Genomic DNA, 24,092 nt, shown 5'->3' on the forward strand with positions numbered 1-24,092 from the left:
AGCTTCTAAAAATGTAATATATAAATTTAAACTGTGCTTTTAAAGAAAAACATAGTATTATCCCAATTGTTTAAAATTTAAATTAATTTTTCATACTTTATCTAATTATTCCTTATAAGGATCCTTAATGACCCTAGTACCAGAGGCTACTCTATGTAGTACATTTGACAATCAAAATAAGAAAAGTGTAAAAAAAATAAATAAATAAAATAAAAAAAAAAGAAAAGTGTTTATTCATTTCAAAAAATCAATAGATTAAATGACCTTTCTTCAAAATATTAAAATAGTCTAAATAGTCCTCTCTCCATCCTTCTCTATGTGTCCTATTGACAAAATAGTTTCTTTATAGAGAAAGGACTATTTTAAGTATGCCTGTTGGGCTTCTCTGGTACGTAACTAATAAGAAATGGAGTGTTTAATAAACTAGACAAAGCATTCTCTTATACTGTAAACTGTAGTACAATTCTACTGGTTTACTGGTCTAAAATATTCTACAGTAATCAGAGTCTTGCTGTAGCATACAATCTATCTATTTTGTCATGGCCTAAAGAAGCTACCCAGTATATAAAATTGTTTTAGGTTTTATTAAATAAAGAGTAAATCTAATATAAAGACTTTTTTTTAAACACATTTCTACTGCAGGCAAGACTGAATTTATTGAAACAAAAAAGCTTTGTTTTTATAAAATCCAAGAGCTGAAATATGACAAACCAAGTTCAACATTCACTTAAAATGAAACCACAATTATACTAATCAAATCACAGATTAGCTATAGCTTATAAAGAAAGAAAAGAAAAGTGAAGTCGCTCAGTCATGTCCACCTCTTTGCCACCCCATGGACAGTAGCCTGCACCAGGCTGCTCCATTCATGGGACTTTCTAGGGAAAGAAAAAAAGGAAAAATCTTTCAATATAAATTTATGAACCAGACTAGGATCAACTGAAACTGGCACATTCCCTTCAGCACCTAGAACAGTAAATGGCACATAGCAGGAACTAAATGTTTATTGAATAATTGAATTAACCAATTGTTAGTTGCCTGTAAACTATAAACTTTTTAGGAAATACAATGTAGAAATTACCTATAATAGTTACCAGCTGTAAAGACCAAGTAAAGATACTATTAATAGTAATCAATCTTAATGAAGCAAAACAGATCATGATAAAGATCACCATAGTAGTAGTGGAAACATTCTATTAACATCTAACAGTAAGGAACCAGTCAAATAGGGCACATCAACCCAATTAAATACTATAAAAATTGGGGAACAATAACATTAATCGACATGTAAGAATGGGGCTTCCCTCATAGTTCAGTCGGTAAAGAATCTGCCTGCAATGCAGGAAAGCCACGTATGATTCCTGGGTCAGGAAGATCCCGTGGAAAAGGAAATGGCAACCCACTCCAGTATTCTTGCCTAGAGAATCCCATGGACAGAGAAGCCTGGCAGGCTACAGTGCATGGGGTCGCAAGAGTCAGACTCGACTTAGCGACTAAACCACCACCACGTGTAAGAATACAAAGTATAGATAATAAGTGAAATCAGCAAAACCCAAAACAGTCCTCTATGAGAGCAACTAGATAAAAGGTATATATATATCCAAAAGTTAATAGGCAAAAAACAGTCATAACTGTGTCAGCATGATCATAAAACTGTCATTCATATTAAAAATACTTGAGCTTTCCTATTTCTTAATCAAAACATTATTTTGAAATTTAACCATTCTCTCTGCCTATTTCCCAACAGATTTTTGCCAGTGTTGCTAAAGAAAACATTATCACTTTAGGTAAATAACCTTTCTGACCATATTAAAACAAAAAAAAAAAGATTGTATAAATAAATTGTCTAAATATCTCCTCTGGTCAACATAGGAATGTACTTGTTATAACAATAAGCTTAGGAGAAGAATAACAGTAAGAAAGGAGACATAATTCACATCCTTCTGTACTTTCAAATTTGGGTGGTTGTTTTTGTTTTTTCGGTAATGTCTGTCCTCTTAACAGATTCACAATTTGCGACAAACATAAAATAATAAAGTTTAAAGACAGTAACTTAAAGTGTATCTCACGTGACATACACTGACTTTCTAACACTGCTCTTATACTTAATGCCCTCTTGCCTTTTCTGCACCATTCCACACCCATCACGATCTGTCTGCCCTTCTCCTGCAAGCTTTCCTCATCACTCCACCTGGATCTCAACCTGTGTTTCAAAGTATTATTTTATATACCATTTATTACTCTTCACATCCACATTACAAAAGAAACACACAGTCACTGTGGAAAATCAGTTTACACTTAGATATGCACACACAAAAAAAATTTTAATCCCAACACTGGGGGTTGGGGGTGGGGGAGTCAGGTATTAACATTTCCAGTATAGCTTTTTATTGTTTCTTTCAAAATTAACATCATATACTACACTGTTTTTTAACTTTTTTTTTTTGTATCAATGTAACATTTACTCCTTCTCCTCACATCCCTGAGAAAAGGATCCAAATGCAAGTAGTTTATTTGTAAAGTAAAAAAATATCAGCAAGAAAGAAAATTCAGGAGAAAATTCAAGGTGAATTATCAAGCCTGCTACCACTAAGGGTAACTAGAGCTTAATTTCATGAGAAAACTGGGAAAAAAATGTAGAATTATCCCAACAAGGGTGGAGAGAGCTGGTGCAGGCCTACACCAACTCCTGTCAATCAGGAGTTGAAGGGCACTCTCAGGCTGACCTGCAGGAGACTCCCTAACACTTCGGAAGGAGTCCTCCAAGTAGAGATGCAGATAATGATGTTTGGAAGTAGGCTGCCACCATTTAAATAAATAACAACACCCAATGTATATGGACAAGTACTAACAACACCTGCTACACTCCACATAGTTGAATATTCTGTTATAATTTGAAATTTTCTAAATTAAAATGCCTTGATATAAAATAGAACTGCTTTCTTTCTTTTTTTTTTTTAGAACTGCTTTCTAAACAACACTTTATAATTGCAACTAAAAGTGTTTAGGGTTTCCCTTATAGCTCAGTTGGTAAAGAATCCGCCTACAATGCAGGAGACCCTCGTATGATCCCTGGATTGGGAAGATCCACTGGAGAAGGGATAGGCTACCCAGTATTCTTGGGCTTCCCTTGTGGCTCAGCTGGTAAAGAATCTGCCTGCAATGTGAGAGATCTGGGTTCAGTCCCTGGGTTGGGAATATCCCCTTGGGAAGGGACAGGCTACCCACTCCAGGATTCTGCCCTGGGTCTCAAAGAGTCAGACATGACTGAGAGAATTTCACTTCACTTCAAAAGTGCTTATGCTCTGTTTTCTGGGTACTACATCTGGGACTAAATTTAAAAAGAAGCACAACAGAAATCAAAGAATAAAACCATTAGGTTGAACTGTATGAAATATCAGGTTTTTTTCAGGTCAAAAGCTGTTAAATATTGGCAATTTCATATGGTTCAACCTAATATATATTCAGTTACTTCCTTTCTGGGTTCCGTATCTATTGTAGCACCTATTTGCAAAATATTTACTTTCACCTCCGGTCTCTTTGTCTCTTCTTCTTTTCCTTTGTTTCTGAGGAAATGTAGGCACAAAAGTGAAAACTAATGACTACTAGTATACTGAACACAGAATTTTTTACCTGTGGCCAGGCTAGGTGTGAATGAATGAATACATGAAGGAAGCAAAACAAGACATACACAAAGAATACATCTTTTCCAGTCCCCGTGACTCCATGCTTTCAACTAAGGGAAAGGTGATTACTGCCTCGATGGACAGACATTAAACCACACCATACACACTAAAAGTTGGTGTAGGATTCCAGCTCCTTCACCCCTTACAAAACAAAGTCTGTGATAGGAATAATTAAACCAGCATGTACATAAAAGTGTTTATAAATCTTTTTGAGTTTTAGTTTCATGAAAATACACTCACATTGTAAGGAAAGGTTCAAGGCTACAATAAACATCTATACTTAGTTTTAGATACTGCCAAAGAATTGAAAATGAAAGAAGAAATGGCAGATATACGATCATCTTTACCTGAAAAAGGAGATTTCAACATGGGCCTGTCCTCTATAATTATACGTTCTTGCATCTTGTGTCTATGCCTTTGCTTGTACTGCTGCACAAACTCTGTGGGACAGATGGAATCTACAGGATTTATCTCGTTTGACTGTGTGGGCTGAACATCGCCTGTGTGTTCAGAAGGGCAGAGCAAGTCTTCAGTGTACTGCTCTGCTTTCATTAGGTTACTGCCAGATAATACTCTCAAACTGACATCAGGAAACTTCAGAACAGCAGAGTCTGTCTCACCAAAACTCAAGGCATTTGAAATACCAAAGTCATCATCCTCAGGAATGGGGTTGTACCATATTTCTCCTTCATCATCTGCATCATTTTCCTCATTAAAGTCTAATGAACAGTTTCTTGATAATGAAGAATTTGTAGCATTACACACCATATACGTACAATATTCTTCAGATGATTTGAGAAAAGGTTGTGACAGCTGCTGTTTAGGTAGAGAAATAGGTGAAACAGATAAATGACTTATATCTTGGCATTTCCTATTTTCTTCTTCCAAATTAAAAGATCTCAGAGTACTTTGATATAGCCAATTGCGTTTCTTTGACACAGTGATGCTGTTAAGTGGCTTATGACCCCTGAAGCCAATATTATCCTTCAGATCCTTAAGTTCGTTTCTCTTCATTGAAGACTCACAGACATTTTCAAATAAATCTGTTTCAAAGAAAAAAAGAAGGTAGAATATAATACCTCACATACCAAGAAAGACATGTCACTTTAGACCAGTTATTAAAATACTATTTTTAAAAAGATAAAAAGAAAAAAAAGTGTAATATTAATCACATTCAGAGACTAAACTTAAATAAGAAAAACTTTGGATTTTCCACCTAAACATGATTTCTATTATTTAGTTATCAGGTACCGTAAGAATTCTTAAGAAAAACGATAAACAAACTTTGAAACCACCTTTATAAATATCATAGGGCTAAAACAGCTTTATCCTAAGCAAAACATACTTTATAAAAAGCTTGTATAGAATGCTTGGTACACAGCATGCCTTTAATATGAGTAACTTTCAACTCACTACTACAAGAACTTTAGAAACTACAAAGTAATATTATTACCTTTTCACAGAAAGATTAATAAAATCTTTAAAAAATAAATCTAAAGATTGAATAAATCTTTCAAAATAAATGTATCTCATTTATTACTAATTATTTCAATTATCTTACTGATTATTGAAATTTCAAAATAACATTTGTTTTCTAACCACATAATGCAGTAGCAACTCATACAGAGTTTAAGTTCTAAATATCTAGAGCAAAAATAAAAATTAAAAATCCCTAGAAGGCCCTTGATTAGGACTAAGTATCCTGTCTCACAATAAACACAACACAGCTATATTACTGAGGCACAAGCTTAAGTAGCAAGAATACAAGAATGAACAAAATGGTCCCTGCCCTTAAGGAATTCATAGCCCAATGTAGAACATCAAATACTTAGATATGTGCATGTATTAATATAATGGATAAGACTCTAAAAATGTATAACATTAATTACATATAAAGGGGAAAATTTCTACACTTCCAAAAAGTCACATAAAGCCGGCTTCAGTGATAGTCAATAAATTAAATATATATTGTCCATAGTGGAAACAGTGTCAGACTTTATTTTTTGGAGCTCCAAAATCACTGCAGATGGTGACTGCAGCCATGAAATTAAAAGACGCTTACTCCTTGGAAGAAAAGTTATGACCAACCTAGATAGTATATTCAAAAGCAGAGACATTACTTTGCCGACTAAGGTCCGTCTAGTCAAGGCTATGGTTTTTCCTGTGGTCATGTACGAATGTGAGAGTTGGACTGTGAAGAAGGCTGAGCGCCGAAGAATTGATGCTTTTGAACCATGGTGTTGGAGAAGACTCTTGAGAGTCCCTTGGACTTCAAGGAGATCCAACCAGTCCATTCTGAAGGAGATCAGCCCTGGGATATCTTTGGAAGGAATGATGCTAAAGCTGAAGCTCCAGTACTTTGGCCACCTCATGTGAAGAGTTGATTCATTGGAAAAGACTCTGATGCTGGGAGGGATTGGGGGCAGGAGGAGAAGGGGACGACAGAGGATGAGATGGCTGGATGGTATCACCGACTCGATGGACGTGAGTCTGAGAGAACTCTGGGAGTTGGTGATGGACAGGGAGGCCTGGCGTGCTGAGATTCATGGGGTCGCAAAGAGTCGGACACGACTGAGTGACTGAACAGAACTGAACTGAACTGAACTAATGCTAATTTACTATGCATAAATAATTAAAACAAAACCATATTTCTAATTTTAAGATCATGCCAGGTTTGTAAACTATGGTCTGTGCTACTTTGAGTGCGTAGACGGTTGATTCATTTTAGTATTACAGCAAGTAAAATATAGTAGTCTAGTAACAGAGTGATAAAACCATATTAAACTTTGAGGAACTTAACAACAACCAAAAAATTTGGTTCATGTATAATAAAGGTTTTCAGTAACCTCCCTTCTACTGAAAAAAATCATTTGAAAATGTAAATTTGCCCTTTTTATAACCCTAAATGTTACCTAATCAAGCAGATTAATTTAGAAACAAAACAAAGCCTTAAACACAAACTGGGCTTCAAGTTCAATTAGTTCCAGAGGCAAGAATAGAGGAACAGACTTAGAAGGGAAGAAATCTCCCATGAATGCCTACTATGTCAGATATTTATTTACTCAATAAATATTTACTGAGTGCCTATTATGTGGCAGGAACAAGAGATAAAGCAATAAGAAAGCCCTTAACCTCCTTTAACCCACCACAGTAATCCTGAGACAGGTTGAATTAGTTCCATAAGCTTCAAACATATGAGGAATATGGTCAAGGTGCTAGCCCTAGGATTCAAACTTAAGTCTGTCTTTAACTTATATGCAGAGTACATCATGAGAAACGCTGGGCTGGAAGAAACACAAGCTGGAATCAAGACTGCCGGGAGAAATATCAATAACCTCAGATATGCAGATGACACCACCCTTATGGCAGAAAGTGCAGAGGAACTAAAAGGCCTCTTGATGAAAGTAAAAGAGAAGAGTGAAAAAGTTGGCTTAAAGCTTAACATTCAGAAAACAAAGATCATGGCATCCGGTCCCATCACTCCATGGGAAATAGATGGGGAAACAGTGGAAACAGTGGCTGACTTTATTTTGGGGGGCTCCAAAATCACTGCAGGTGGTGACTGCAGCCATGAAGTTAAAAGACGCTTACTCTGTGGAAGGAAAGGTATGACCAACCTAGACAGTATATTGAAAAGCAGAGATATTACTCTGCCAACAAACCATGCTCTCACCTGTCTCCCCCACAGCATGCCAGCTACTAAAAGTAGGGAAGTAGGTGACCCTCTCTGAACATGATGATAGTATCAACCCAATTAACCTTATAGGGTGGCTCCTAGGACTAAGTAAGGTAATGTTTAAAATACTTTGAAACTATATAGTACTACTCAGAAAAGTCAAGTAACTTGCCTGAGATCACCTATTGGTAAATGGAAGAGGCAGCACTCAAACCGATCACAAAGTCTACATGAGTACACCTGGACTACTACCAAAGGATACCTACCTCCACTCTCTCAGAATCTAATATGCAAACATTTAATAGATATTCAATAAATATCTTGAATTAATTTAATTTACTTTAATCAATGAAACCTGAAGATTCAAGAGTTTGGTTCTGTCTCCTTTACACTTAAAACTAACAACAGTCCTGGACCTGTATCCAGAAAAGACGAAAACTCTAATTCAAAAAGAAACATGCAGCTTCATTTTCATAGCAGCACTATTTACAATAGCCAAGATATGGAAGCAATCTAAGTGTCCATTGACAGACGAATGGATAGGGAAGATGTAATGCATACATACGCAATAGAATATTACTTAGCCATAAAAAGAGTGAAATAATGCCACTTGTGGCAACATGGATGGACCTTTAGATGATCATACTAAGTGAAATAAGTCTAACAAATATAATATGCTACCACTTATATGTGGAATCTAAAAAAATAATACAGGGACTTCCCTGGTGGTCGAGTGGTTAAGAATCTGCATGCCAATGCAGGGGACATGGTTTTAATCCCTGGTCCAGGAAGATCCCACATGTCCTGGAGCAACTAAGTCCATATGTAGGCTTATGAAGAGAAGCCCACACTCACTGCAACTCGAGAAAGCCCAGCTGCAGCAACGAAGACCCAGCACAGCCAAAAATAAAAAATTTTTAAATTAAAAACAATTTTTAAATGATACAAGTGAACTTTTATTTCTAAAACAGAAACAGACTCACAGATACAAACTTATGATTACCAGAGGGGAAGGAGAGATGGGATAAATTAGGAGTTTGCAATTCTGGCTGGAGAGTGATCTGCAATTGATCTGAAGTTGAGAAAGATAGCTTTAAGAAACACTGGGAATTGAACTAGAGGGCACCACTATAGAAGCACTTCTTCATTCTGCTCATCTTTTCCTCTGTGCCTTTTTTGTCTTTTCCTCTCTTATGCCTCCTCCTTACTTTCAGAGAACTAAAAACAGTCTCAAATTTCCCTTCTCTACTTTTCTATCCCCAAAGCTAGCATACAGCATTTTTCTTAAGAGTTTTTATTGTTCCTAAAGTGGTGTCCTCTAGTTCAATTCCCAGTGTTCCTTAAGGCTGTCTTTCTCAACTTCAGATCACTATCCAGCCAGAATCTTAATGACTTGGGACAGGCAATATTTTCACAAAGCTTGCTTGCCTTTCTCTTGGTAACAGCTAAGTGCCAGGTATGGTACCAAACGGATTATCTTTTTTCATCTTCACAGCAGCCTGAAGACTGGGGCTACGCAAGGTTGAGTAACTTGTCCAAAGTCATAAGCCTGGTAAGTGGTAGATTTGATCAGAAACCCAAAATCTCTATTCTACTAGCCATTACATTATATGGCCTCCTCTCTTGCTGATTCTAAAATCTTTTACTTTTATTGGTGCAAGGTAAGACCAACACAGAGAGAGCTGCTTATACTTGTCATAGATAAGTAGTAAATATAAGTTCATGCTTACAAAACTGAAGCAGAAGGACTTCCCTGCTGGTCCAGTGGTTAAGAATTCACCTGCCAATGGAGGGGACATGGGTTCAATCCCTGGTCTGGGAAGATCCCACATGCCGGAGCAACTAAGACCATGGGCCATAACTACTGAGCCCTCATGCTGCAACTACTGAAGCGTGTGAGCCTAGAGTCCGTGCTCCACAACAAGAGAAGCCACCACAATGAAAAGGCTGCTCACCACAAGTACAACAGCAAAGACCCAGCACAGCCAAAAAACAAACAAACAAAAAAAACTGAAGCAGAAAGAGGTCAAGCGCTTTGCTCTAATAAAGGGGTTAGTATAAGTATCAAGTGCCAGAATAAAGTAGAATGCTTTTTCAAAACATTTAACAAAATATCAAGATAGGTGATTGGAGGTACTGAGAATTACAGAGCCTTACTATTCTAAAAATGTATACCAAATAACATCTATACTGGCAGTTTGTTAAAATGTAGAACCTCAAAGTCCCACCCTCATACATATTAAACCTTCATTTTAACAACCAATAGAGATTCTCAAAACATTAAGGACCATTTAGAAATGTAGGACTTTCAAAAAGCAACACAACACTGTTTTCTGCTGAATTTGTCATTCTCAGTGTTTTCCTGCCACCAGCAACTCTGATGTTTTATGGCACTCTTCCCAAAACAAAAAAACAGAAACTAAAACATGGACCTGCTTGCTTCTGGGGCCACGATGGCAGAATTTCTAACAGAAGGATTTAGATGTAGAAGACAGACAAAAATTACTTGCCTACATAGTTTTACTAGTCTTGAAAGGGCTAATGCATGAAAGAATTTATTGGAAAAATCCATAAAGAAAATATAACTCATAAAGTTACAAAAATGGAGCTACATATATTTCAGAAAACAGAATTAGTAGGAATCTGCATTGTCAACTTCAATTTAAGATATAATGCACAAGATCATACCAGCTATTTAATACTACCTGTTACCTGCCCTAATTTTTCTTTTTTCACAGATCACGGAACAAGAAGAGTAGAGCCAAAGTAGGCTAACTGTTTTCCAAAGCAGTAAGGCCAAGCTAGCTCAACTTGGTGCTCAACTTGGAAAATAAACTTTTCCATTTATTTCTGAGTACTATCTGCTAATTAAATTTATAATGACTTATAATGAAGTATAGTCAGTAAATAAATTTAAATTCCCTTTTACGGCTTGCAGAAACTTAACAGTATTTACTATGGAATGATTTTGGATTTCTCAATTAATCATCTCAACTAGTAACAAACTGGCCAATCTGTGAACACTACATTCTGCATCAAATCACTGGCAGCATTATAATATCAAAAATTTTAATGATTCTTAATAGGAGCCAGAAATCAAAACAGAAAACCACTTTGGCTTCCATTTGTCATATGGTCTCAAAACCTTCCAAAACACCTATGTAGACTAGGTATCTCTATCCCCCAATATAGTTGTTTCATGTTATAAATTCTAACTATAACTGTATTTTGAAAATCACAAATCATATTGTATAGCAAAATGTGATAGAAACCTTTAGGCTATTTAACATCTTTATACAATCAAGAATGTACTGCTTCATCAGGACTGCCTGGTTAATTTTTTAGAAAACATGATTAAAAACAGAATCCAAGTAACCAATTTGAACTAATGAAAGGTAAAAGTATAAAGTGGATATAGCAATTGATTCTATTCTAGGAGTCCCTCAACTTTTTTGCTACTTTGAGGAAGTTACTTATTTCCCATCTCCTCAATCCAAGCAATTTAAGAGAATTAATTAGATCAAACCTCTAAGGAAATTTAGAGTCCCTTTGCTTGTGTGTGTGCTCAGTCACTCAGTCATCCGACTCTGAGATCCCATGAAATTCTCCAGGCAAGAATACAGGAGTGGGTGTCATTTCCTCCTCCAGGGGATCTTCCCGACCCAGGGATGGAATCCAGGTTTCTTGAACTGCAGGCAGATTTCTTATCACTGAGACATCAGGGAAGCCCATAAAGTTACTTTGACCTTATATTAATAGGGATTTTGGAGTTATAAAGACTTGAGTTTGAATCCACATAATAGTTTGGACCTATATACTAGTATACATAAACCATATACTAGTTTAAGTGACCTTGGGCAAAGTACTTAACCTCTTATTTTCTTTTGCTGTTGCTGTTCAATAATAGCTGTCATACCTTCACGTTGGGGCGGGGGGTGGGGGTGGTAGTGAGGGGATGGGGGTGTAATAAAGATTATATGCAGACCCTTTAAAGTATCCAGAATGTTTTTAGAAAATTGAACTAACCATCATAAAAAGTAGTTTTTTAAAAAAGACTAAATTCTTCAAATCTATACTAGATATATAAACATTGCATAAAGTATTTTTAATCTTTCCTAAAAGATAAACTAATGATTTGAAAGGAAACATCTGAGTAACTTTTTTAAACTAGAGGTTACCTAAACTTTTGTTTAGATTTCTTGTGAAATATCTAATTTATACACAGTAAATATCTAATTTATACATAGAATCACATAGTAATTCTAATGTCATTTATTTTAAAATTAATTTCATTTACTTAGTTTCTCAATGAAAAAAGTCAATGAATTCATTCTTAAAAGTTACTTCATTTATTATTATTTTTAAAAAACTTGAATTTTTCCACAACAGCTGAGAATATTAAAAGCCATCAGATAGTAATGTTTAACCTTTGCAACAAAAGGGTAATACATATTTTACTTAAGTTTTATACAGATTTTTGTTATTGCTAAAAGTTAACTGTCTTACAAAGAGTTAACTGTACCAAAATCAGTGGAGATAAAGGTATAATAGCAATAAAATATAATAAATGATTACAAATACTTTACTACTGGAAATGAATACTTTAATATGAACAGCATAAAGTACATCTCTCTTCACAAAAATCTGCATTCTACTATCTTTTTATTTAGATGGAATGGAAAAAGTTTGAGGGAAAATTTTGACAGGTGTGGGTTAAACTTCATAGATTCAGAAAAACTTTTCTAGTTTTGCATACACTTGAAGTGAATCATTTGACTTGTCTTCATTGTGTAATAAAAAGTTTTGTGAACTTTGTTTCTCCTCAGTTTTGTGTTTATTGGTTAAAAAAGTTAATGTGTACAAAACTAGCCCTGTAGGATTTGTAATTCTTACCAGGGAAACAGCCAAATACTGTGAATACTTTTACATTTCAGCATTTAATATTTTTAAAATTATTACTAATATGTAAGTCATTATGTTCACTTAAAGTCTTTAAGAGTGTAATCCAAAAGATCATGTTGTTTTTGGCTCAGTTTGAAGGTACTTCTTTCACAAGAGAATTTTTTGTTATTTACAACTTCAGAGATTTCTAGAATTGATGATGTAAACCTTCAGTGAAAACTAAAAATCACACATATGAAACAGGGAGCAAAATTCCATTATTAGGACAAATATACTTTTTACAAATGACTTTAAATGTCTACACTTTCTTTAAAAGTATATAACACATACTTTTCTTTTGATTAAAATCCAAGTGCCCTTCATTTTCCACAATAAGAAGATTATCTAGAGCTAGGTTTGGGGGTTAGGGAGGGGAGAGAAAGATGAAGATAAGAAACAAGTGAAATCCTACCCGACTAAAAAAATTTTTTTACTATGATAGATTTTTTTCGGTTTACTTTGGCTTTGGGTTTGGGTTCTGTATATGTCTGTGTGCACGAACGCTCCTAGGGTGGGGGAGAGTGAGGAGGTGTAATGACTAAAATGACAGTTTAAAAAGCCCATAAAGTCTAACTTGGATCAAATTCAAATTCACAAACTCCACAAAAGTCTACAGGTCGCCTAGAGCTACAAAGAATAAAAATCAAGGCAGCACCGCCCAACTCTTAAATCCACTAAAAAGTGTGTGGTGAACTTAACCTTTACTCACTGTTTCGCTTAGGAGAAGGTAGGTACACTGGTTCTTAGAGAAGAAAAGACAAAACCCCCAAGTTCCTCATGCCACTGTCAAAAAGAATAAATAAATAAAAGCAAAAAAAAAAACGAGAGAACGTATGATCCTGGGTAACCGGGTAATCGTATTAGGCTGCCATTGACATGACACTCACTTTGGCACGGGCACGTACCTGTCTGCAAAACCATAACCTTCTTCTTCGCTCTAAAACCAAAGCCCGCTCGGTAAACTTTAAGGCTCAAAGAGTTAGCATGTTGATTCCAAGGCATCCTACCTGTTAGCGTAATTCTTTGGTCTGGAGGCACCGACAGGACCTGGCTTTCCCGCATTTTCAAAGCGCCCAGATTTGGAGAGGTTGCCTGAGCACCCGTGCTATCGGGAGGTGTCCTACGGGCGCGACCCTTCATTCCCAAGGACAGCAGACGTCCTTTGTACATCCACTTCTGCAGCTTCTTGACTGTCACCGCAGGCGGCCTGAGGAAGGGGAGCCCCTCCTGGCCGTCCCCTTTGCCGCGGCTTCCCGTGGAGCGGCCAGGGTCCTCGGATCTGGGAAGCCGGGGGCCCGAGGGCGCCGCGGCCCAGGTGCTGCCTCCGCTCCAGCCGTGCATCCCGCCTCCACGTGGCGGCGGCTGGTCCGGCTCCCCGCGCGTACCGCACCAGATCCAGCTGTCGCTCGGCCACCGCTGGAAGGGAGGCGTTTTGGCACCCACCTGGAGGCTGTCGAGACTTCTGCTGCAGGACAGCCGCATCCGAGGAGTCCGTGGGCGGCCTCCCCCCGACTCCCCCGGAGGCGACCTGGGCGGGGACACCTGCTGCCAAGGGCAGCCGCCGCCTCCGCGCTCCCAGTCTCGGGGGTAGGCTCGGCGGTCCGCCGCGCCGCAGGGGGAAGGCGGCTGGCCCGGAGCCCGGGCTCCCGCAGGGCAACCGCGATCTGCCCAGCCCCGGTCGCCCCGCCGCGCGCCGGAGTCAGGGGGCAGGTCGTGCATGGCCTGGATCAGCAGATAATAGGCCTCTCGCAACTGGGTCTGCAGCCTGCCTGTCTCCAGGCGGCCGCCCTCCGCCCCCGGGGAGGAGCCCACGGCTAGAGGAGGCGGGGGCCACAGCTCCGCCTCCGCCCCCTCAGGCTTGGATGCAGGCTGGAAGTCTCCCGGCAGGTTCTCGTAGTAGTCGGCGTCTTCCTCCTCGTCCTCTCCGCTGCCCTCGGAGCCCGGCGGGGCGTACAGAAAGGCACGACTGAGTCCGCGGCCCGGGGGGGTGGCCTCCTTCCAGCCGCGCGGCGGAGGCCCGAGCGCCCCCGACCTCGCCGGCTGCCCTCCCAGGACCCCCGCCTCAGGACCCCACGCCTGAGGCGACGGCGGGAGCCGCTCCAGGTTCGGCCGAGCTCCGCTGGCGCGCTCGCCTGAGGGGGCGTCCCGGGCACTACCTGCGTCTCCCTCGGCAGCCGAAGAGGCCGCCACGGTGGCTGCTGCGGCCGCCCGGAGACCGAGCCCCCCGGTGGCGTGGGGACCCCGTCTTCCCCGGAGCCTGGACAACGTTTTCCTCAGAGGGTCCGTCATCCCCCTCCGCCTCAGCAGCCAGGCTCGCCCCCGGTGCGGGGATAACTCGGAGCCCCGCTCGCGAGAAAGCTGCGCTCGCGGAGGCGGCGGCGGCGGCGGCGGCTCCCCATGACCGACGCTGGCCCTCTCGGGCTCCTCACATACTTGGCATAACTCTGCCGCGGCAAGGGTGGGGGAGGGCGGCGCCGCCTCAGAGCGCATGCCCCGCAGCTCCCGGCTGCGAAGGGGCGCGCGGGCTGCTGGTGCAGCGCTGAGTTCCCCAGGTGGGCGCACCGCGCTGGGCGAGGCGAGGCGGAGGGCGGAGAGGGAGGTGGGTGAGAGCTGAAAGAACGACGGATAAGACAGTGAACGCGTCATGGGGGCTGGGAGAGGGGTGCAGTGAGAGTCGAGGCGGGAAAAATAAGAAGCGGGAAGGTGAGTCTGAGCGGGAAGCTGCAGAATTCTGGTTGGGGAGACAGAGAAAGGGAAAGTGCCCTCCAGGCTGCCACTTCGTCACCTTCACCCCCCATCCCACCCCCCACCCCCATTGCCACCATTGCACGAGGCGTGTCTAATGCAAGTCCTAGCTTGAGAGAAAACAAAGATTGTTTTGACGGACAAGGTATGAGTACAGGTGTATCTCAGTGCAGTGTGTTCTAGAAACATTCTGAATCATTTTAATTGTACAGGGAGCTGGCTAGTTCAAGGAAATTTGCAGCGATTCCTTTTCAGTTAGGAAAATCTTTTTGTCCCAAAGATCACCATTGGTGTCTCTCTTTACAGGCTGTTTTTCTTTGTCTTTCAGTTAATGCATGCTAAGACAAAATTAATTCTGGCATAAACCAAAACTTGCAGAAAGGAGCCGCTAGTCTCCCCATCCCCTACCTAACACTTTTCATTAGAACTGGGATGAGAAACAACTGGGTTGAAATTTAGAAACAATATTATTTGGAAACACCAACTCTGTCTCAAAAGCATTAAAATCCATGTTCTGTTTAACAGCTGTAAAATACCTTGTGTTGCCACAGATCGGTGGACATTGTGGTTGACAAAAATCAATATAATTTAAGGATTAAACTTTTTAGCGTTTATATGTTAGGGCCTTTGAGTACCTCATAAATATACTACTAATTCCTAGTACAATACTTGCACCAAGTAAATACTCAAGAAATACTTTCGAATAAATGAATGCTTGCATAATTTGATAAATATTTAGCTCTAACTTACCCTGTGTTCAACGATATTTATCTATGTAAGTTCCTTTTTGTTTCTACAAGTCAAAGGCTCTAGCCTCTAGATGTGGTTTGATCTATACTACCTTAGAACCTAGTCTACCTAGTCTCTGCATCCTGGAATAATTTTGCTTGCATCTCTATTTGCAGAAATTTTAACCATCCTTAAGACTCCACTTAGCTGTCCTCTTCGTGAAGTCATCTCTGATCTTCCACATGGATGTAATCTCTCTTCCTCCAAACTCTCCCATAGTGCTTTGTTCATACTCACTCATCGTATGTTATTTTTTGTTTTATACAAAGTGTACACTGTCTCCTGTACAAGAAAATTCATAAATTCCTTGAGGGCAGAAACTACTTATAATTGACTTTTGTATTCTTCATAGAGTATAACATACATGGCATATGAAGAATTAATATTTTAAAACTAATGTCAACTTTAATTTGAAGGAAACAACTGGACTTTAATTTCCAGTCTATTGCCTAACGCTCCACTAGACCATACTCTATTGGTGTTGTTTCAAAATCTTTCAGTGATGTGTAAGAACATAATTTATTAAATAATCTTAATTCTCATCTAGGAAAATACAATGAAATGTTATACTTTAATTCACATATGTTACTATTTATAGTTCTACCCTATTTTTATTTCATAGAACCAAAGCTATTTAATGAATAATCAAGGCATAAAATTATGTTCCAGTGAAATATTCCCACAGGAAATGACTGATGGTAAAGCTGCCAGTGATGTCTATAAACACAACTTGATCCCTATCTCAAAAATTGTTTGCATTCCAACTCTTGGTTGCAAAATCTTTTTATTCTTTGTAGTTATCACAGTTGTTAAGAATATTGTAAGTTTCAAACCTGTATTGAAATGAATAGAAAAATATAACCTGAAAGGTCTTGGTTGAACTTCAATTTTAATCCAACTTGTCAACTTGTTGTGTTCAAGAATTATAAAGCATTGGCTAGTATAAAATGTTGTGCAATGTTCTAAGCATTACTCAGAACTAAGTCTGATGCTGGACGGTGTAAGTAAACTTGAGAGTGTCCTATCACTTAAGTTCACAATTTTTAGTAAGTATTTTGGGTCACAACAGAAATGAAGGCAGTCACAGCTATGTGACTCTAGTGACTCAAATGCAAATCCCACTTTTCTATATGTATGTTAACACTTCAGTAGAAAGTTTATAAAAATGTAATTCCAAAAAAAATAGCACCCACAAAACTTACATTATATATAATTGATAGTGACAAGATATGACCATCAGCTATATTGTGTAAAATCTTTTTGTGTTTTAACAATTTCTACCCCATTCCCCCAGTTAGCTCAATTTTCATGTGTTTCTAATAAACATATTCTTATGAAAAGGAGGTGGGGATATGTTTTCCAGTGTTTGTACTTGTTTCTCACTGACTTGGAAATTATTTTGATGCCCCATGAATTAGCAACTATGTGTCAGCTCGATCACAAAAGATAAAAAATAACTAGGATCACAGGGCTCAAGCAAGCTGGGGAGGCAAACTAGAGATGGGGTCATACCAACTCAGTCTAGCAAAAGGTGGAGGGGAGCAGGGCAGGTTGAGGCAGAGGGCTAAGTTTAACATTGATAGAAGGGAAATATCTAGGTATCTTATGGTTATTTAACAGGCAATTTAGGGTGTGTTTCTGTCCCTTTGCTGCTTTGTCTTCCATTCTTGGAACCAAAGGCAAGTGTTTTTTTGTTTTGTTTTGTTTTTTTAATGTTTATTTATTTGGCTCTGCCGGGTCTTAGTTGTGGCACATGGGATCTGCAGTCTTCCTTGCAGCATGCAGGATTTTCAGTTGAGGTCTGCAAACAGTTACAGAATGTGGGATGGCATGTGGGATCTAGTTCCCTGACCAGGGATTGAACCTGGGCCCTCTGAATTGGGAGTGTGGCGTCTTAGCCACTGGACCATCAGGGAAGTTCCCAAAGGCAAGTTTAATTTGTCATTTGCCCAGATCCCTCTCTCTAAACTGCCTTATGGAGATCCTCTGGTCTGCCATGCAGTTCCATAAATAATTGAGTAAAAAGTACTTCAGCCTAAAGCTGACCACATCATCATTGCCCTGGGAATCAAAGATGGCATGTCATCAATATAACAATTTTTATGTTAATGTTTTCATAACTAGCCGTATCTGGCAGTTGGCAATATTCCTTACCTTATCCCCTACCCCCAACCAAAGTAATTAAAAAGAGGCCTTTGCTAAGTACATATGTATTTTCTAGTATTTAGTTTATAATGTTTTAGAATATTCACTATTTCAGATTCTCTTATTATGGGATATGTAGAATAACTTGCTCAAGGTCAACATAATAAGTGAAGGAATTCAGACTCCATCTATCTGGTTCCAAAACCTCTGCACCCCTGGGATATTTCCTTGTGTAGAGAAAGAGAGTAGACATTTTCCACTTGAACTGACTTGAAACATTATTTTCATAAATTATTTAGTTAGTCACCTTTCAGAAAAGTTTTCAATATTTTATGAGCTTTTCTGAAATTCAGCTGAACATTGGAAAGCTGCTTGTTGAACAGTTGAAATACTTCTATATGCAGTCCTCTTCAAGGGTGTTAGAACCAAATCCTGTAATATATTCCCATTTAACTGTAAGTATTAAGCCACAATGTGAAACTGTATCCTGTAAATGTAGTCTAATTTTAAAAGTAGGACAAGCTACAATTAACTACTTTAAGGACAAAATATATGCATCCTTAAAACCACAAGAGCTCTCAGATAAGCCCCTTGAAAAAGTGAACCGGTATAGCCTGTCTTTCCTAGCTGATTTGTGCCTCAGGGTAACCCATAGTTGAAGGAAGTTTGCTTTTTTTTTTTTGGCAGAGTTGTCAACCTAATAACAAGATTTGATACAATATCAACATTTTTACCTTAAAGGAATAATGGATCTACTTACTAGTGGACCTATGGATGGAGGTTCATAACACTGTACAGCAGGTAGTGATCAAAACCATCCCCAAGAAAAAGAAATGGAAAAAGGCAAAATGATCGTCTGAGGAGACCTTATAAATAGCTAAGAAGCAAAAAGGAAGGAGAAAAGGAAAGATATACCCATCTGAATGCAGAGTTCCAAAGAATAGCAAGGAGAGATAAGAAGGCCTTCCTCAGTGATCAATGCGAAGAAATAGAGGAAAACAATAGAATGGGAAAGACTAGAGATCTCTCAAGAAAATTAGAGATACCAAGGTAACATTTCATGCAATGATGGCACAATAAAGGACAGAAACAGTATGGACCTAACAGAAGCAGAAAATATTAAGAAGAGGTGTCAAGAATATATGGAATAACTACACAGAAAAAGGTCTTAATGACCTGGATAAACCACAATGGTGTGATCACTCACCTAGAGCCAGACATCCTGGAGTGCAAAGTCAAATGGGCCTTAGGAAGCATCACTACGAACAAAGCTAGTGGAGGTGAAGGAATTCCAGCTGAACTATTTCAAATCCTAAAGGATGATGCTATTAAAGTGCTGCACTCAGTATGCCAGCAAATTTGGAAAACTCAGCAGTGGCTGCAGGACTGGAAAAGGTCAGTTTTTATTCCAATCCCAAAGAAGGGCAATGCCAAAGAATGTTCAAGTGAAGTGAAGTGAAATCGCTCAGTCGTGTCCAACTCTTTGCGACCCCGTGGACTGTAGCCTTCCAGGCTCCTCTGTCCATGGGATTTTCCAGGCAATATATGGAGTGGGTTGCCAGAATGTTCAAACTACTGCACAGTTGCACTCATTTCACATACTAGCAAGGTAATGTTCAAGACCCTGCAAGCTAGGCTTCAAAAGTATGTGAACCAAAAACTTCTAGATGTTTAAGCTGGATTTAGAAAATGCAGAGGAACCAGAGATCAAATTGCCAACATCCGTTGGATCATGGAAAATGCAAGAGAGTTCCAGAAAAACACCTACTACTGCTTCATTGACTATGCTAAAGCATTTGACTGTGTGGATCACTACAAACTATGGAAAATTCTTAAAGAGATGTGAATATCAGACCACCTTGCCTACTTCCTGTGAAACCTGTATGCAGATCAAGAAGCAACAGTTAGAACCAGACATGGAACAATGCACTGGTTTCATACTGGGAAAGGAGTTCTTCAATGCAGAGTACATCATGTGAAATGCTGGGCTGGATGAAGCATACATTGGAATCAAGATTGGTGGGAGAAATATCAATAACCTCAGATATGCAGATGACACCACCCTTATGGCAGAAAGCGAAGAGGAACTAAAGAGCCTCTTGATGAAAGTGAAAGAGGAGAGTGAAAAAGCTGGCTTAAAACTCAACATTCAAGAAACGAAGATCATGGCATCCAGTCCTATCAATTTATGGCAAATTAATGGAGAAGCAATGGAAACAGTGAAAGACTTTATTTTCTTGGTGACTGCAGCCATGAAATTAAAAGATGGAAGAAAAGATGGAAGCTCCTTGGAAGAAAAGCTATGACAAACTTAGTGTATTAAAAAGCAAGGACATTACTGACAAAGGTCCATATAGTCAAAGCTGTGGTTTTTCCAGTAGTCATGTATGAGCTGGAATAAAAAAGACAGAGCGCTGAAGAACTGATGGCTTTGAACTGTGGTGCTGGAGAAGACTCTTGAGAGTCCCTTGGACTGCAAGGAGATCCAACCAGTCTATCCTAAAGGAAATCAGTCCTGAATATTCATTGGAAGGACTGATGGTGAAGCTGAAACTCCAGTGCTTTGGCCACCTGTAGCAAAGAGCTGACTCATTAGAAAAGACCCTGATGCTGGGAAAGATTGAGGGTGGGAAGAGAAGGGATCACAGAGGATGAGATGGTTGGATGGTATCACCAACTCAATGCACATGAGTTTGAGCAAACTCCAGGAAATAGTGAAGGACAGGGAAGCCTGGCATGCTGCAGTCCATGGGGGTTGCAAAAAGTCAGACACCCTGAGCAACTGGACAACTAATTGATCTAGACAAAGGTCGCCAGTGACTACTAACATCACAAAGGGAGAGAGAGACAACCTGACATTATATGGCCTCTGATCAAGTACACAACACCACCTGTAATGCATTCTTATCAAAAGTGAAATTGAGTCTGATCAACCTCAAGATCTGATTACTAATTTCCAGGAATTACAGAGCACTGAGGAATATGTAGATATTAATAACACCATGGGAATGCAATCACAAAATCCAGACTATGGGAAACTATAGGTCAAAGAATCCAGCTTTTTCACCATACTAGCCAGTTGAACATGTATGAACTTTCAAAATTTTAATTGGAATCCAACTTTTCAAATAGATCCTGGCAACTGTTTAAAGCAATACAACTTTGAGACCAGCCAAATAGTTTATGCTACAGGGGTAGCAAGAGAATGTTGATATTTAGGTTCAAAAACTGTAATTCCAAACCCTGAGGTGGTATAATGGAAATGATCTGAAATCAGATGGAACTACTTCAAAGCTTAACTTGATCAATCAGATATCCCAAAACCACTGATCATGGTGAACTTTTGCTCATTTTTACCATTCTAGATCAGTATTTCCCCATCGTTTTAATATTCCACAGCTCTTTTGAAATACCACCTGTTGCCTGTGCTTTTGCAGTTATCTATCAGCTTGCCCTTTGTTCATGCTAACATCTACTATTTCTTTGTTTCTATATAATTTTATGTATTTATTTTGGCTATGCTGAGTCTTTGCTGCACAGGCTTTTCTCTAGTTGCAGCAAGTGGGGTTTACTGTCTAGTTGAGGTGCACAGGTTTCTCATTGTACTGACCTCTTGTAGCATGGGCCTTTAGGGTACACGGGCTTCAGTAGTTGCAGCTCCCAGGCTCTAGAGCACAGGCTCAGTAGCTGTGGCTCACGGGCTTAGTTGCTCTGCAGCATGTGGGAGCTTCCCAGATTAGGGATTGAACCCCTGTCTCCTGCGTTGGCCAGTGGATTCTTTACCACTGAGCCGCCAGGAAAGCCCTACCTCACTATTTCTTTTTCTGCACTATTTTTCTTGTCATCATTCTTGGCGATTTCAATATTCACAAAAGGACCCACCTAATACCCTGCCCTGTTGTTTTTGTGAACTTCTCTAGTAATCTTGCCCTCCACCCATCTCAGCCACCCAGTCCCACAGTCATACATTAGACTTTGTCATAACCATTAACCGCAGACTCTGTAGATACCACTTCCTGTTTTCCACCTCACTCCCTCCAGCACTGCCTGCAACAACACTTCGATCCCATTGTCCCTCCAGTCTGTCGCTCCCCTTCATGCTTTCCCAGTCTTTGTATAATCAGTCCCTTGCATACATCCTCAGCTTTTTTGTCCCTCTTTCTCATTGTCCTACACATCTGGCAAAACCTCAACTCTGGCTAAAACTAACATCCCCACATATTTTGTGTTGACACTTGAATGGCTTAAGGTCCCTGGAGAAAAACACATGAACTTCAAGTGGTTCCTGGATGCTGCCAAAAAGCTACTAAATAGCCCAGTCTTTTCATTCTCTTCTTGTTAAATTAATTTTGACATCAACCACCCACCTCCTCACTCTCAATTATTACCTTTCTTTTTTGTTACAACTGAGATAATGGAAATATCCAAGGGAACCACCTAATTTTCCACCACCAAATCTACCAGCTGGCATTACCTGACACTCCACTGCTCCTAATCCCTTATATTTGATGGGCTGCCCTGCACGTACCTGAGGCTAGCTGTCTGACTTCCTTCACCTCACTCCTCTTCTTGCCCTCCACTCACACTGACTTCCTTGCACCTCCTATACCCCAAGCACACTTTTGCCTTTGCATTTATTTTTCCCTCTGTCTGAAATGATTTCAGTGTGACTTAGTCCCTCCTTCCGTTGAGGTCTCACCTCAGATGTAACATCTCCTTGGAGAGCCCTTCCTTGACCACTTTGCCTAAAATAACACCCCTGACACTTCCTATCCATTCATTTGCTTTATTTCTCTTCCTTGTAGTTATTACTATTTAATATTACATTAGATTTCTGTTTGTTTATGTGACACCAGCAACATACCTAAATGCCATAATCTCACCAGGTAAAATTGTGCTCCATACATATTTGTTTAATGAATATGTGATTTTCACGCCCAAGAGCAAGTTAATATATGTTTCCATTTCCTCTGTGGTAAAATAAGTTGGCTACTGTTTAACAGGGTATGCTGCTGCTGCTGCTGCTAAGTCGCTTCAGTTGTGTCGGACTCTGTGCGACCCCATAGACGGCATCCCACCAGGCTTCCCCATCCCTGGGATTCTCCAGGCAAGAACACTGGAGTGGGTTGCCATTTCCTTCTCTGATGCATGAAAGTAAAAGTGAAAGTGAAGTCGCTCAGTCGTGTCCGACTCTTTGTGACCCCATGGACTGCAGCCTACCAGGCTACTCTCCCCATGTAGCTGAACCTTAAAAAACATTATGCTTGGGAGGTCCCTGGCAGTCCAGTGGTTGGGACTCAGGCTTTCACTAGAGGGGTTCCGGGGAATTCAATCCATTTTTAGGAAACTAATAAGATCCTACAAGCTGCATGGTACAGCCAGAAAACAAACAGACAAACAAAAACAAAACCCATTATGGTAAGTGAAAGAAAATGAAAGTCACTTAGTCAGGTCCAATTCTTTGTGACCCCATGGAATTCTCCAGGCCAGAATATTGGAATGGGTAGCCTTTCCCTTCTCCAGGGGATCTTCCCAACCCAGGGATCAAACCCAGGCCTTCCACATTGCAGGCACATTCTTTATCAGCTGAGCCACAAGGGAAGCCCAAGTCAGACACAGTCACATATTTTGTTACTTCATTTATGTGAACTATCTAAAATAAGCAAATCCACAGAGACAGAAAATAGATTAGTAATTGCCAGCAACTGGGGGAAGGGAGGAAAGAGGATTGATTGCCAAAGAGCATGGGATATCTTTTTACAATGGTGAGAATATTCTAGAGTTAGATTGTGGTGATGGTTGCACAACCTTGTAAATATACTAGAAATCACTGAATTGTACACTTTAAAATGGTGAATTTTATGGTAAACAAATCGCATCTTATTTTTTAAAAGAAGTTCTGTTTTCCTGTCTCTTTATCTTTATACTCCCAGCTAATATTCATGGAAAATCTCAATGAAAGAAAATGTTTTAAAGAAACCTTTAAGGGAAGATTGGAGATGCAAATAAGAAGAGTCTAAACTATGTTTCACTGGGGAAAAGCTGTCAGAAATGCTTTCACATGCTAAATCCTAGGTTTTCAATAGAGTTTGTACATATTCAACAAATAA

At 39.6% G+C, this 24,092-nt stretch overlaps 1 protein-coding gene and 1 non-coding gene across 3 annotated transcripts in view; both read right to left on the reverse strand.

Moving 5' to 3' along the window:
• Positions 1-14,738, reverse strand: part of SYDE2 (synapse defective Rho GTPase homolog 2) — a 43,880-nt gene extending 29,142 nt beyond the window's left edge. For both annotated transcript variants that reach the window (XM_004002146.6, XM_042250527.2), the window contains exons 1-2: positions 13,311-14,738; positions 4,034-4,729 (exon numbers count right to left, since the gene is read on the reverse strand). In XM_004002146.6, coding sequence (XP_004002195.4) covers positions 4,034-4,729; positions 13,311-14,592 — 1,978 coding nt within the window. In that variant the 5' untranslated portion in view covers positions 14,593-14,738. The remainder of the gene's footprint in view (positions 1-4,033; positions 4,730-13,310) is intronic.
• Positions 14,739-17,680: 2,942 nt separating this feature from the next.
• Positions 17,681-17,753, reverse strand: TRNAG-CCC (transfer RNA glycine (anticodon CCC)). Its single transcript has one exon. It is a non-coding gene; the product is annotated as a tRNA-Gly (tRNA).
• Between the last annotated feature and the right edge of the window lie 6,339 nt (positions 17,754-24,092).

Source organism: Ovis aries, chromosome 1 (genome assembly GCF_016772045.2).
Source record: "Ovis aries strain OAR_USU_Benz2616 breed Rambouillet chromosome 1, ARS-UI_Ramb_v3.0, whole genome shotgun sequence".
Taxonomy (NCBI): domain Eukaryota; kingdom Metazoa; phylum Chordata; class Mammalia; order Artiodactyla; family Bovidae; genus Ovis; species Ovis aries.